Below are 13,277 nucleotides of genomic sequence, written 5' to 3' on the forward strand. Positions count from 1 at the left end.
TTAAAAAAAAAAAAACCACAAAACTCTAGATGCCTTCAAGACTTCGGCTTAAAGTTCTTTAGTGGCTTTATATGAATAGTCGTGGTTGGCAGGTGAAGTCCCTAGCGACTGGAAGAAAGACAACATTGCACCCACTTCTAAGAATGATAGAAAGGGTGACCCAGAGAACAGCTGACCTATTTTCACTGTTACCTCTGTGCTGGTGAAGATCATGGAGCAGGGCCTTCTGCAAGCTGTGCTAATGCACATGGAATAGAGGGAGGTGTTATGGAATAACCAGATGGCTTCACCAAGGACTGGTTTTGCCTGTCCAACCCTGTCCAGTTTTATGATGGTGTAACTGCATCAGTGGACAAGAGAAGAGCCACTGATGTAATCTGTCTGGTTTTAAGTAAAGCCTTTGACACAGTCTCCTATAACATCCTTCTCTCCAAATTGAAAAGACATTAATTTGATGGGTGAACTGTTCCATGGATGAGGAATTGGCTATGAGATCATCCTCAGAGAGTGGTGGTAATCAATGGCTCAGTGTTTGGATGGAGATCAGTGATGAATGGTGTCTCTCAGGGCTCAGTTCTGGGACAGATGCTTTTCAATATCTTCATCAGTGACATTGACAGTGAAGTTGAGTGCACACTTAGCAAGACTTTGCAAGCTGTGGGGTGCAGTTGACGTGGCGGAGGGACGGGGTGCCATCCAGAGGGACCTAGACAGGCTGAGGCAGTGGGCCCAGGAGAGTCTCATCAGGTTCAACACATCCAAGTGTAAAGTCTTGCATCTGGGTTGTGGCAACCCCAACTATCAGTACAAGTTGGAGGATGTAAGGATGGAGAACAAAAAGGACCTTGAGATACTGTTGGACTGCAAGCTGGACCTGAGACAGGTAGGAGTGCCTGTACTTTGGAGAGTGTACCCCTCTGTACAGGACATGTGACACAACTCTGGGAGGTGATTCCTATTTAACTGGCTAAATGAAAAGATTCCAACTGCCTCATTAAAAAAAAAAAAAAAGAGGTGTAGAGTATAGTTTAAAGTAGTGCAAGGCTTGACTAAAATAGCTGTGTGGTGTTGGAGCAGCAGATGTATGGGTCAAAGCCTGACACAAAAACCCTATTGGGAGTAGGAGGGGGGGGGTGTGCAATGTTATCTCCAGGGAAATCTTTAAAAGATTTTTCATTGGAAAGTTCTCAAGTGGCTTTGACAATTTGGATAATGGTATAGTCTAAAGTTTTCCAAGCTGGTTGTCCCTTTAATTTGCTGTAAAATTGATCAATCTATTCTAACATCAGAAATGCAGAACTCATTTTTGTGTAAGTTGCTGGATGGTAAATAAACTGCTTGTCTCTTTCTGTCACTTATAAGTGAGACTTTGACTGTTTGTGTCTCTCTAGTTATGTCTGAGCAGTCAGCATTCTACATACATATTTAAAACCTAGCTTCTAAGGGGAAAATGAAATCCATCTTAGTATATTAGGTTATATAATAAAGCACAAGACTAAATCAACTTATTATCAACAAATTATTTGGGATCAAATTCAGTCTTTAACTAAAAGTGAGTCTACATCGTAAAGTCAGTTCTATTGCAAATAGTTGAGTTTTTATGGTCTGAAAAAGTGTGTTTAGATGGGTATAGGCACTTAAGTCCACCCACATGTTTAGGGAGGAAATAAAAAAGGAAATACTACACGAGTGCAAAAAACAAAACAGCAAAAACTTCTGTAGGTGCTCATTTATTTGCTAATTTGTGTTTTGCCAGCAGACTTCCTGAATCTTGTTAAATTGCTTTGGTCAACACAGCCATTATTTTTGAAGCCCAGACCAAGGACTTCATTCTGAATTACAGAGGGATGTGAGCATGTTAATCTATTTCACGATTGGAAAGACATCAAAACTGGCTTTGATTCACTCCAGTGTCTGGATGGAGTATTATGCATCAGAAGAAAGTTTTTCATGTAAATAAGAAGCTTGAGGGTTCTTCTTTAAGAACTTAGTAAATCTTAGCAGACTTAGTAAAATAATTTGTTTATTGAATTTACAAAATGATGTACAAAACAGGAGAAAACCTTTCTGGTGGGACTCTTGCAAGTACATGAAAGGGAGAAATCTACACATCCTGAAACTCTGTGAAGTATGTAAGCATCAGACTTAGCCTGGAGCTACAGAGCTCTGGTCCTGCAGGTGCCGAGTGTGAAACTTCCTTGATTCTGTGGTACCCAGGGGCTCTGTCTAAATTAACACCCATCAGTAAGGATGGATGAGTAGATAGAAGTTGTTGGTGCTGAAACTTCTCAAATCTTTATTATACATTAGAGTGGATTATTTTAGATTAGATTTAGTTTGGCAACTTGTGCTGAATGCCCCTGCTATCTGTGCAACCTGAAGCTTTCTGGAGGAGAACAGTATTGTAGGTATGTGCTCAGGTGGCCTAGTAATGATGCAGCCCGGATAGTTATTTGTAGCCTCATCCTGGTCCTGTTTGGTAGGACGTTGCATCTGAAGTGTGCCCTGTGGCAGAGTTTTCAGGTTCTCTTCCTCAGTTCCTCACATGAATTGAATTCATGTGAACTGAAGTTGTTCTGAGAAACCAACTAGCTCAACAGTAAATGGTTTTGTTTCAGAACTGTGCTGTTGCTCTAAACTAACAGATAAAGTGTGAGAGTATGCAGAACAAAAGGATGACATAGGAGAAGTGGGGAGATTCTGGCAGAAACACTAGAAAGATACTTCTCTCCTTTTTAAAGAAAGTATTTGTCTGAATTTGCAGTTCTTTGATCAAGTTTAATAATCAGCACAGAGACAGTCAGTGGCTTTTGGACAGCATGCTTGTGGTAGGTGTTCCTACAGTCACTTGCTGTCATTGCAATCCAAAGTGGTAATGAGACTGATGTTACAAATTCTGCATGGTTGGCATTGCTGTCTCTAGATAGTCACATCAGAGAATAATTTGATCTCTTTTGTGGCTCTTGGGGAAAGAACTACATTAAGTCATTTGTGTCACTAGATTTGAAGCTAGGATGTGTTTAATCCTGGCTGCAGGAAAACTTCATGCCACTTGCTGTTCCACACTCATCTGACATGCTTCATTTGTGTTTACATTCGATACATGCTGCACGAGGCTCAACTGTCTTCCCTTAAAACACTTTGCAAATGAACAGATTTTCTTCCAATAGCTGGAACTTAGAAACTACTAACTGACATGGAGAATTTTTTCTTTACACAGAACTGCCAAATTTTGCCTATTCTCTTGTGCAGTTGTGTCTCAGCTTTGAACTGTTTTGCCTTAGTAGTTAGAGCTGGCTAACTTCTTCAATATGGAGTGTAGTGCTGGCTAGTCAATTTGTATCTTTTCTTTTCTTTTGTAGTCAAAGCTACCACAAGTACACTGCAGTTCACTTTTTGGTTAAGTCTTCATTGCCCTGCAGTCATCATCCAAACTATTAAGTAGATGAACTTACTATTAGATGACAGTAGTATCTGGTGTATGTAGAATTGAAGCATTTCGTAGAGCTAGTCTTGTGAACTTTGGATTTTAAGCATTTATTGGATTAAGCCAAAATCTGTATGTGCTGCAGAGGAGGTCTATAGGAGCAAATCTTCATGCTTATGTTGCTGTTCTTCTGAAGTGCAGGTTTTACAGAGCCACATTTTACAGAATCATAGGAGCTGGAAGGGACCGGCGGATGTGAACCAGTCCCAATCCCCTACTACAGCAGATTCTCTACAGTAGACTACCCAGGAAAGCATCCATGTGGGTTCTGAATATCTCCAGAGAAGGAGTCTCCGCAGCCTCCTTGGATAGCTTGTTTCAGTGCTCGGTCACTCTCACACTAATGAAGTTTTTCCTCATGTTCAAATGGAATTTCCCATGTTCCTGTGTGTGCCCATTGCCCCCTTGTTCTGTCATTGTGCAGCACTGAAAAGAGCCTGGCCTCCTCATCCTGACGCTTGTCCTGTAGATATTTTTAAGTTGATAAGATCCCCTCTCAACCTGCTCTCCCTCTGACTGGACAGCCCCAGGTCTCTCAGCCTCTCCTCATAAGAGAGCTGCTCCAGGCCCCTTGTCATCTTTGTGTCCCTCTGCTTCTCTCTAGAAGTTCCCTCTCTTTCTTGAACTGAGGAGCCCAGAAATGAACAAAGCATTCATTCATGCAGCCTCACCAGGACAGAGTAGAGAGCAAGGATTGCTTCACTCGACCTGTTAGCCATGCATTTTTAATGCATCCCAGGATACCTTTGGCCTTCTTGGTCACAAGGGCACACTGCTGGCTCATGGCCAACCTGTTGCCCACCAGGACACCCAGATCCTTCTCTGCAGAGCTCCTTTCCGGCAGGTCAGCCCCTAACCTGCACTGATGCATGTGGTCGTTCCTCCCCACGTGCAGGGCAGGAGCTTGCCCTCACGTGGTTCTGCTCTACCTAGCTGTCCAGCCTGTCCAGGTCTCACTGAAAGGCAGCACAGCCTTCTGCTGTGTCAGCTGCTCCTCCCTGCTTCATATCATCAGCAAAGTTGTAGAGGTTGGACTCTGCCTTCCTCCAGGTCATTGATGATGGTGTTTAACAAGACTGCACCCGGTACCATTGCATGGGAAGCACCGCTAGTGACGGGTTTCCAATTGGACTCTGTGCTGCAGATTACAACCCTATGAGCTTTGCCATCAGCCAGTTCCCAAACCATCTCACTGCCCACTCATCTACCCCACGTTTCTGAAGCTTACCTACAACGATGTATGGGAGACAGTGTGAAAAACTTCTCTGAAGTCAAGGTAGACTACGCTCACTGCTCTCTCCTCATCTAAGCAGCTAGTCATGACATCATAGGAGGCTGCCAGATTGGTCAGACGTGATTTCCCCTTGGCAAATCTGTGTTGACTACTATCATAACTTTCTCTTTCAAGTCATTTTGCACAGTAAAATGACATGGTGAAAAACATTTAAATGGTAAACTTTGGAGAACTGCGGTCTTTCTGTACACAAGTTTACAATGAAGAAATAAGTTAACGTACCCCAAATTTAAGTGCTTTTTGAGACCCAGGTCTGTTTATTAACCCCAAACTGTCATTTTGTTTAGACTGGTGGAAATGGTGCAGTACAGCCACTGAGGCAAAAGCTGAGTTAAATCACACTAGGTAGAATAGAAGAGTTAAATTTAAATCCTGTATGCAGACACGTCACAGAATCACAGAATATTACAAATATTACAAAATACAGAACGTCCTATGCTGCTGCTGTTCACATACAAAGTAGAAGGAGTTAAATGCATGGATTTTTTCATCAAGAAAAGTTATATTTTGGCTTTTAAATTGTGTACTTGTTTGGCTGCAAGAAGGAGTAAATAGGAAGCAGTGCAATGACATTTTTATGGTCTTCCAGTTACTGTATATGCTGTTGGGACTGATTAACAAGAATACTAATTTTTCATATTTCATGGGCATAGTAGTGTCTGTCTCCCTTTATGGCTGTCTTGGGAGTATGGTAAATACTGTTCAGCTGTAATTTTTTTTTTCTTGAAATAGGAGAATTTAGATGAAAGTTTAAAGGTGTGGTGGTGGACACACCGTGCCCTTCATCCAGTAGCTAAGATCTGCCCTGCTGGGGAGGGCGTGCAAGCAGTGCCTCTATGGACTTCATAGATAAAGAGTCCAAACAGCATTTTTCCCACTATGTGTGGAAACAGAGAATATTCCATGAGGTCTGAGAGGGAACAGGCATATGCATTTATTCCTGCTTTGTTCCCTTTGTGATACGAGTTCCTAACATCAAGGCAAATTCTCTGCCTTAATATGGAATCTGATTTTCTCACATTGATTTTATGTGGGTTTCTGCAGCAGACAGGGCAAATGGATTTTTTTTTGGGGGGGGAGAGGGGTGAAGGGAGTAGGGGGTGATGTAAGTTTTATTGTGTCTTTGTATTTGAAGCTCAGTTTGTTTATAGCTTCCATAAGTACCAACAGTGAAACAGCTTGTGTGAAGGAAGAGCATGGATGGCTGTTTCTGAATGTCACCCTGTTTATTTGCTCATAACAGTGCAATTATGAAAGGCAGAAGCTGAGCTGTTGGGGTATAGCCTACAATGAAGGAGGAAGAAGCTGAGTCCCATGGCATTTCCTTGATGTGGATGTTAACTTGAGTGAAGGAAGGAGACAAAACTCATTCACTGCAAACTAATAATGCAATTTGCAGTGTTACATTTGGGTGAAGGTTGTTTTAATCAGGATTGTATGGGCTGTAACATCATGAATCTGCAGAGATGATCAGGTATGTCGGGCTTGGAATGCCAATGTGTCCAGAAAAGTTTCAAGTGAGTTTTGAGAATCTGAGATCTTGTAGACTTCTCAGTTTATCAGTGTTGTTTCATTTGGTGACATTTTTATGGTACCAAGGCAAGGCATGTGGAGGAGGGGAAAACATGGCCAGAAGAGCGTGAAGGCTCCTGTTGACGTTTGGTTGCCAACTCCCAGCCATGTCCTTGTTCACGTCAGACTTACCTCAACAATTTCCCCAAACAAATGTGAATTGCAGCTGTGTGGTAGCAACTATGACAAAATGGAGCTCATTTAGTTATTCAGTCCTTGCGTTTCCAGTGTGTTTTCTTGTTTATAGCTTAAACTGTTTCTACCATCAGTGCAGAGAAAATGAAGCTTTGCATTTTAATTCCAATTTAATTTAAACAAGGGATTTCTAGTATCAGTAATCTCTCCTTTGGCTCCTACAGAGCCACTTGAATGGGGACCATTTAGCAGTAATCAGTACGAAGTGACCCCATTGTCCTTCCCAGGTGTACTTGGGTGGTGCAGGGGTAATGGATGCTCTGCAGGGGAACACTTGAAGAAAGTTTTCCTTCCCACAGCAGCCGAGGTAGAGCAGCACCATTTGTATGAGTATGGATCATAAATCTATCATTGGATTTCATTTCTTCCTGTAGTTATTATGATTGTTAGAAAATACAGGTGTTGAGCCTCTGAGTATGAGAACTATTTCCAGGCTATGCAGTGCCATGCAGAAATACAAATATACGTCACTGAGGAAGATCTTACAGGATGTCATTTTGTGCATGAAGTTTGATATTTTTTTTTCCTAGAGTTAATACTACCTTTCAGTTTTCCGGTTGTATTCAGATTTCGGTGCAAATGAGTCGTTGCTGAGACTCTCTGAGAGGAGAATTTTGCTTTGTTGTTCTTACGCCTACAGTGAAAGGGAGGGGAAAAAAAAAGGTTGAGAAAAGGGAGTGTGAAAACTGCTATAATTTAGTGCACGATTTCCTTGAAACTTCCCCCCAGGTCTGGAATGCACAGTCTGCATCGTGGCTGATTAGAGGGAGCTGCTTCAGTCTTGCAGTTTCTAGAAATAGTCATAGATACTTTGGTGAAGCAATAACATTATTTACTGGGAATGCCAGAAAAATAAGATGCCAAACTCCTTAGCATAGCTTCAGAAATACGTCCAGATAATGTTATTTTACTGTTAGAGATGAAAGGGGACTTTTTTATGTAATGCCCCAGGCAACTGTTTCATTCCTATTTCTCAGTGAAGCACCAAACAGAACATATTATGTTGCTGCACATCCATATTGAATTGCATCCATACCTTTTGCTTGCAGACCGAAGCATTTCTGTGATCTGCTGACTTGGTCTCTACTTTTCCACTGTAGTCTGAGTGTTCTTCCATGGCCTGTTCCTAAGACACTAATTAAGCTGAGGTTTTAGCAAGGAGCTGCTCCTCTTTTTTCTTTGTCTTATTTGATGTCTCTGGCTGCATTGATATCCCTTTTTGATGGACTTTATCCCCTGTTGGAGGTGGACGCACTGAGGGGCAGTGATGAATAGACACTGTTGTAATGCAGTGCACCTTTACTTCTGTTTGTATAAAGGAAGAGCAGAGAGAGGGACAGAGCAGGCAGCTCCATGCTGTGCAGGGTGGATCAGTGGAGAGAATAAGCTGAGGGGGATGATTAGTGTAAGATCCTAATTCTTTCTGTATTGTTTGGTAACAATACAGAATTGATGTTCCTGAAATATCAGTAGATGCACGGTGATGTGCAGCCTGGCTGCTGCATGAGGTGGCTGACCTAGTTCACAGGGTTCTCTTTCAGCTTGAGTGAGAGAGAGGCAGGTGGTGAGCCAAGGTGGCTGGACCAAGCTTACGCCAAGTTGGGTTAGGCAAAATTAGCTGTTGGGAAATAACACTGTACAAGGAATAGCAATTTTCTACTCTGTACAACCCCTGCAAGGTGCAAAAATAGACAGCTGCTCTATATACTGTATTTGGCTTTCAGTATTTGCTGAATTTGTCAGGTTAAATTAGTGCTTAAGGAAAAGAAAATTATTCTGATTTATGCTGTTTGGAATGGCTTGAATTAAGCACTTGTTCCTTTTGTGTTCTGCAGACTTTGTGAAGCCGACTCCAGCAAAGAGAACGAATTCTATTTCTGCCAGCCAGACCCAGTCTCCAGTGCTGGTCCCCCTGATGGCAGTTTGTACAACCCTCTGAAACCTGCCAAGCTGGACGCCACAGATTTGCACGACTGCACTTTGGCCGCCACTGTGCCTCCCTCGGAGCTGTTGAACCATGCAGTCCCAGCCTGTGACACAGGCATTCATGAAGAGCACTATGTAAGCGAAGCAGTGGAAGATGATGTGCCAGACTGCAGAGAGTACAGAGATGCCTGCACCATTACTGGTAAGCAGTCATATATTTTATCTTGAGAAGGCTGTGGAGATGTGTAGTTAAGCTTCCGTTCTTAAGCTTGTATCTGGCCCATGGATGGTGTTGGTGCTGCTGTTCTGCATGTTTTTACTTATTTAGTAGGGGGTTTCACTAATACCTGAATTTTCAGTGCCAACTCTTTATAAGGCTCGGGGGTTTCACAAACGGGCTCAACTGATGATAGCTGTGAAACCAGGATACTATACTTGCATGCTTGGGAAGTTGAACCGTTTGGAGCATGTCTGGAAAGCAAGCCAACAGAGTCAGGAATTAGAGGAAAAGAGTACTGCAGCTTGATGTTATGTTCAGCATAACTGAGATTTTTATGTTTATGACATAAGAATTTATTTGTGGCAGAAGGGAATGGGAGAAACAATATGAAGCATCCAGTGTTTTGACTGTGTATCTTTTCACTTTTCAAAACCATCCTGTTTTTTGTCATGTTAGTCCTGAAACTGTAAAGGTTTATGTATAAGGAGGAGCTTCTTTTGCATGTTGTATGAAAGATTAAATGCCTTTTTATCATAGGTTAATACAAATAAGTGGAATGTATATTTAAATATGACATTTTAAACAGAATTAGCTTCTTAGTTCTGTGGTCAATTGACCTAATTCCTTTGTGGTTGAATAGTCACTGTAGCTCAGTTTAGTCATGGATACGACCATGAAATAAATGGCAGGTAGTTTCCATTCCAAATGCGTGGGTTTCAGCTGAGCTGAACTCTGTTAGCTTCAAGTGACCTTGTCAGTTCCAGGGTCTTCTGGGAACGTTTGAGAAGTCACATGAGTTTTCAAAAAGAAGAAATGCGAGCACTGAAATAAACAAAAAAATAAGACCTTCTAGTTGGCTGCTGGATAGCTGTATCCCAGGTGACTCTCAGCCATTTCTAGAATCCTCTGAGGTCAGAGAGCTGGTTAATGAAGTCTGTTGGCAGGTATTTCTGTAGTATACCTTAAACTCACACAGCCTATGTGCTGTGTAGTTGTTAAGGGTTGATATTCTCAGGAAAAGAAAGTTAGGAGGGGAGCAATGCTCTAAATACCCCCTATTCTTTACATCCCAGGATGCTGGAGTAGTAATGGCATACATACCCATGCCATGCAGAGGGAAAGTGTGAGAAGATGACAGTTACTGCTTTGGATTGATGGCTTTAAGGATAACTGTCAACAGAACAGTGCAGGCAGCACTTCTGTGAACAGTAAAAGGAGGCTTGCAGTGCCTGTTAAGGTATTGCAGATGAAATTTGTGATGACTAGTCCAGAATTTAAGGTGACGTAATAATGATTTGGTTAGAATAGCTGCTTATGTTTGAGAAACCTTCTGCTTCATTCTTAGTGAAGGTTGCTTTTTGCAGCTAGCCTGCCCTCTGGAGTTGCTCGTCCCTGCCATTATAACCTTTATTTCCATCCTCTTTAGAACACCATTACTGTTCCTCCTCCAGGGAGGTGGTGGAGTCGCCAACCCTGGGGGTGTTCAAGGAAAGACTGGATGTTGTGTTGAGGGACATGGTTTAGTGGGAGCTATTGGTAATAGGTGAACGGTTGGACTGGATGATCTTTTAGGTCTTTTCCAACCTTGGTGATTCTATGTTCTTTTTGCAGCACACATGCAGCACGTCACTTTCAGTCAGATATGCTTCTATACAACAGTAAGTTTTTGGTAACAAAAGATAGCTCCTCAACCCTGGTTATTCCTTTCACACACTTCCCCCTCTGCTATGTTTTCCAGGCTCCTTGTAGAATTATCTTTATTGCAAGTTGTGTTGGTCGTGTCCTGACCCTCCAACTCTGTTTTACCTTTTTCTAACTTTTCTTTAAAGTAGTTTTTGTGAAATTGAGGTCAGTGCATGTCATCTTACCTCATGCTGTTTTAAGCATGATGTACTTTCTGAATCTCATCTTTTTCACTTATCAGCCAAATGTAGTTTTCTGATTGATCCTGTAACGTTTTTATATTGGTTACCTGTTCTGCAGCAGTAAACTGGTACCATTTATGACCTGGAGGCCAGACAGTAAAATTTACAGTAGAAATAGTCTGTTGTGTATTTTTTAATTGATTTCTTTTTTTTTTTTTTTGAGTTTCAACTCTTTGTTGTGCTTCATAAAGGTGTCAAAGGGCAAAGACTGGGAGTTGGAAATTGGTCTTGTACTTGCTCTGCTCTGCAAAATCTCTTCTTGGTCAGTAGTACATGCTGGTGTATCTTCTATACATCTGACACAAGGAGAAGAAGAATTGTCAGCAGCTCTAACGTGAACTCTTTGTGTAGGTCTGGCAGGTCAGCACCACTTACGTTTTAAGATCTCCAGAGGAAAACAATTGTTCATACCAAGTCTGCATATGCTGTATTTTTTCCCTAGTGCTGAGCCTTTGCTTAGCCAGGAGCAGACAGTTTCAAATACAATTGGGGTGATCTGTTTTCTTTCAGTCTATGGTTAACAGTTGGATTTTATTGTAAAAGTTTTCTGCAAAAGTTCTTGCAAATAAAGGCTTGCATGCAGCAAGCAAATCCTGGGGAAATGAGTGGCAGTGCTCTGTGGTGATGCTTTCTCAAATGTAACCAGCAAATGGCAGTGAAATTGGAGTTGGCCACGATGTATCCTAAACCTATGACGTGGTATGCTTTTTAATGTTCAAGGAGGCTATGGGGGCATGAAGAATTTTAAATTATTGTAGCTTTCTTTAGATCTGTTCTGTCTGCTGGCAGCAGATAGGCACTCCAGTGCTCTGTCAGCAGTTCAGTCTTTGCTGCATGGGACTTAGGAGAAGAATCAGTTACAGCTGAAGGTGCACTGCACATGATTGTACTGAGCATGCTATCTTGGATACAAATTTGGCTTAAACATTTCCTGTCCCCAGCCTGTCCCAGCAACATGCGTGTGCAGATTTTTGTGGGACTGAGATTTTTGAGGTATTTTAGACAGCTGCTCCAGATAGAATCTGTCCCTCACTTCTGCAGTAGGAGTGATGTGGGTGTTGCTTTTAGCTCGGTCATATCTCTGAGCTGCTTCATTCTGTGGCCTAGCAGCAGCTGTGTTGGCATAGCCAAAGGAGTGAGCTGAATGAGGACAGGCTAGTTGACTGAAAAAAAAAAAAAGCACAACAAAAACAACAACAACAACAACAAAACAGAGGAAATGTTTGCATAAGTTAATGTCAGCACTGATTGGAGGCAGCACCCTCGAAGACTTCTTCCCCAGCAAATTTGTTGGTGGTAAAGCAATCCAAAGCTTGTAGTTACTGTAACTGAAGGGTTACACCTGCACATACCTACAGTCTGAGGGTGTGGTAGTTTGAGCAGAGGGCCAAAATGAAGTAGGCCACTTGATTCCTTAAAAATAATTGGTTTTGAATGTGTTAATAGCCTTTATAAAAAAAATATATACAAAAACAGAAACAAAAACAAAAAACAAAACTGGTGGACCACTTTCTAAACAGTGATAGTATTAAACCTGTAAATGGATTAAGTATCTGCTATATCTGCTATGTAATAATTTGGAATTGTTATTCCTTTTTTTGTTACCACAGTTAGAATGAGAAGTTTCAGGTTCTGATACTGATGGACAGTGGGACAGCGCTGTATAACATGGAAACATCACTCTGCTACTACATGTGTGAAGCACCTATCTTGTTCCTCTTGGTTTTCTCCTTTGAACTTTTTCTTGCTGCTGCTGCCATTCCAGAACACAAAGATGCGAACACGAATATAGCACCATCTAGCGTTCTTTTTCATAGGAAAGGAACGAACGTGCTTCCAAAAATGTCTTTCCCTGTAGTTGCAGTGCAGGCCTGGAGGCCTCCAGTCAAATAGATGTTGACAGTAACAATACCTCGGGGGTGGGACTTTCCCCTCCAACACCTCCTACCTCCTCTTTTTGTGAAGAGAGAAGGGCTGCAATCTTGGTAGGATAAAGCAGAGTATCACTACTAAGTGTCAGTTGCTAAATAATCCAATTATTACAAAAGCCTTTTAATCAGATTGCCTTTTCCATGTCCATCATCTGCTGTCAGACAACTGCTGTCCTTCTGGAAGTGGAGAGTACAGTGCAGATGGAATCTGAAATACCATTGAAGCACAGAGTTACTCTTCTGGCATCTTGGCATCCATCACAATGGATTTCTGGCTATTAAATTTTTTTTTTTGTTTCTCTTCGTATATATCTCACACAGGATCATAAACTATCTTCACTAAGTTAACTTTGTGTGCTTTTTTGTATCTGAAGACTGCAGTGGTTTTGGCATGGTGTACTTTGTAATTCAAGAACTAGCTGTTTAATATGCTGTGCAGGTTTTCTTCATCCTTCTCTGAAAAAGAAGAGAGTGAATGGACTATGATTTAAATTGCCTAGCTCCCTCATTAGTTTGCAAAATTCATTTGTCCATTATACTAATTACTCTTTCTGAATGTATGTGGGAGTGTATTCTCTGGCTTTCAATTTCAATACTTTCATTGCCAAGTATTGGGCAATTCCCTGAGAGTTCTTGGAAAATTATTTATGGTGATAACGACTTCTGTATTTTGTGTTCAGTGCTTCTCAGTAAGCTGTATTCTTACTGAAGAAAAAACAACCAAACA

General features: G+C 41.6%; 1 protein-coding gene across 3 annotated transcripts in view; it reads left to right on the top strand.

Annotated features, from left to right (window-relative positions):
* The window catches only part of TRAK1 (trafficking kinesin protein 1), a 104,118-nt gene that overhangs the window by 15,140 nt on the left and 75,701 nt on the right, over window positions 1–13,277 (top strand). For all 3 annotated transcript variants that reach the window (XM_010712968.3, XM_003207269.4, XM_031553970.1), the window contains exon 2: window positions 8,384–8,676. In XM_010712968.3, coding sequence (XP_010711270.1) covers window positions 8,384–8,676 — 293 coding nt within the window. The remainder of the gene's footprint in view (window positions 1–8,383; window positions 8,677–13,277) is intronic.

The sequence above is a fragment of the Meleagris gallopavo genome, chromosome 6 (assembly GCF_000146605.3).
Source record: "Meleagris gallopavo isolate NT-WF06-2002-E0010 breed Aviagen turkey brand Nicholas breeding stock chromosome 6, Turkey_5.1, whole genome shotgun sequence".
In the NCBI taxonomy this organism is placed as follows: domain Eukaryota; kingdom Metazoa; phylum Chordata; class Aves; order Galliformes; family Phasianidae; genus Meleagris; species Meleagris gallopavo.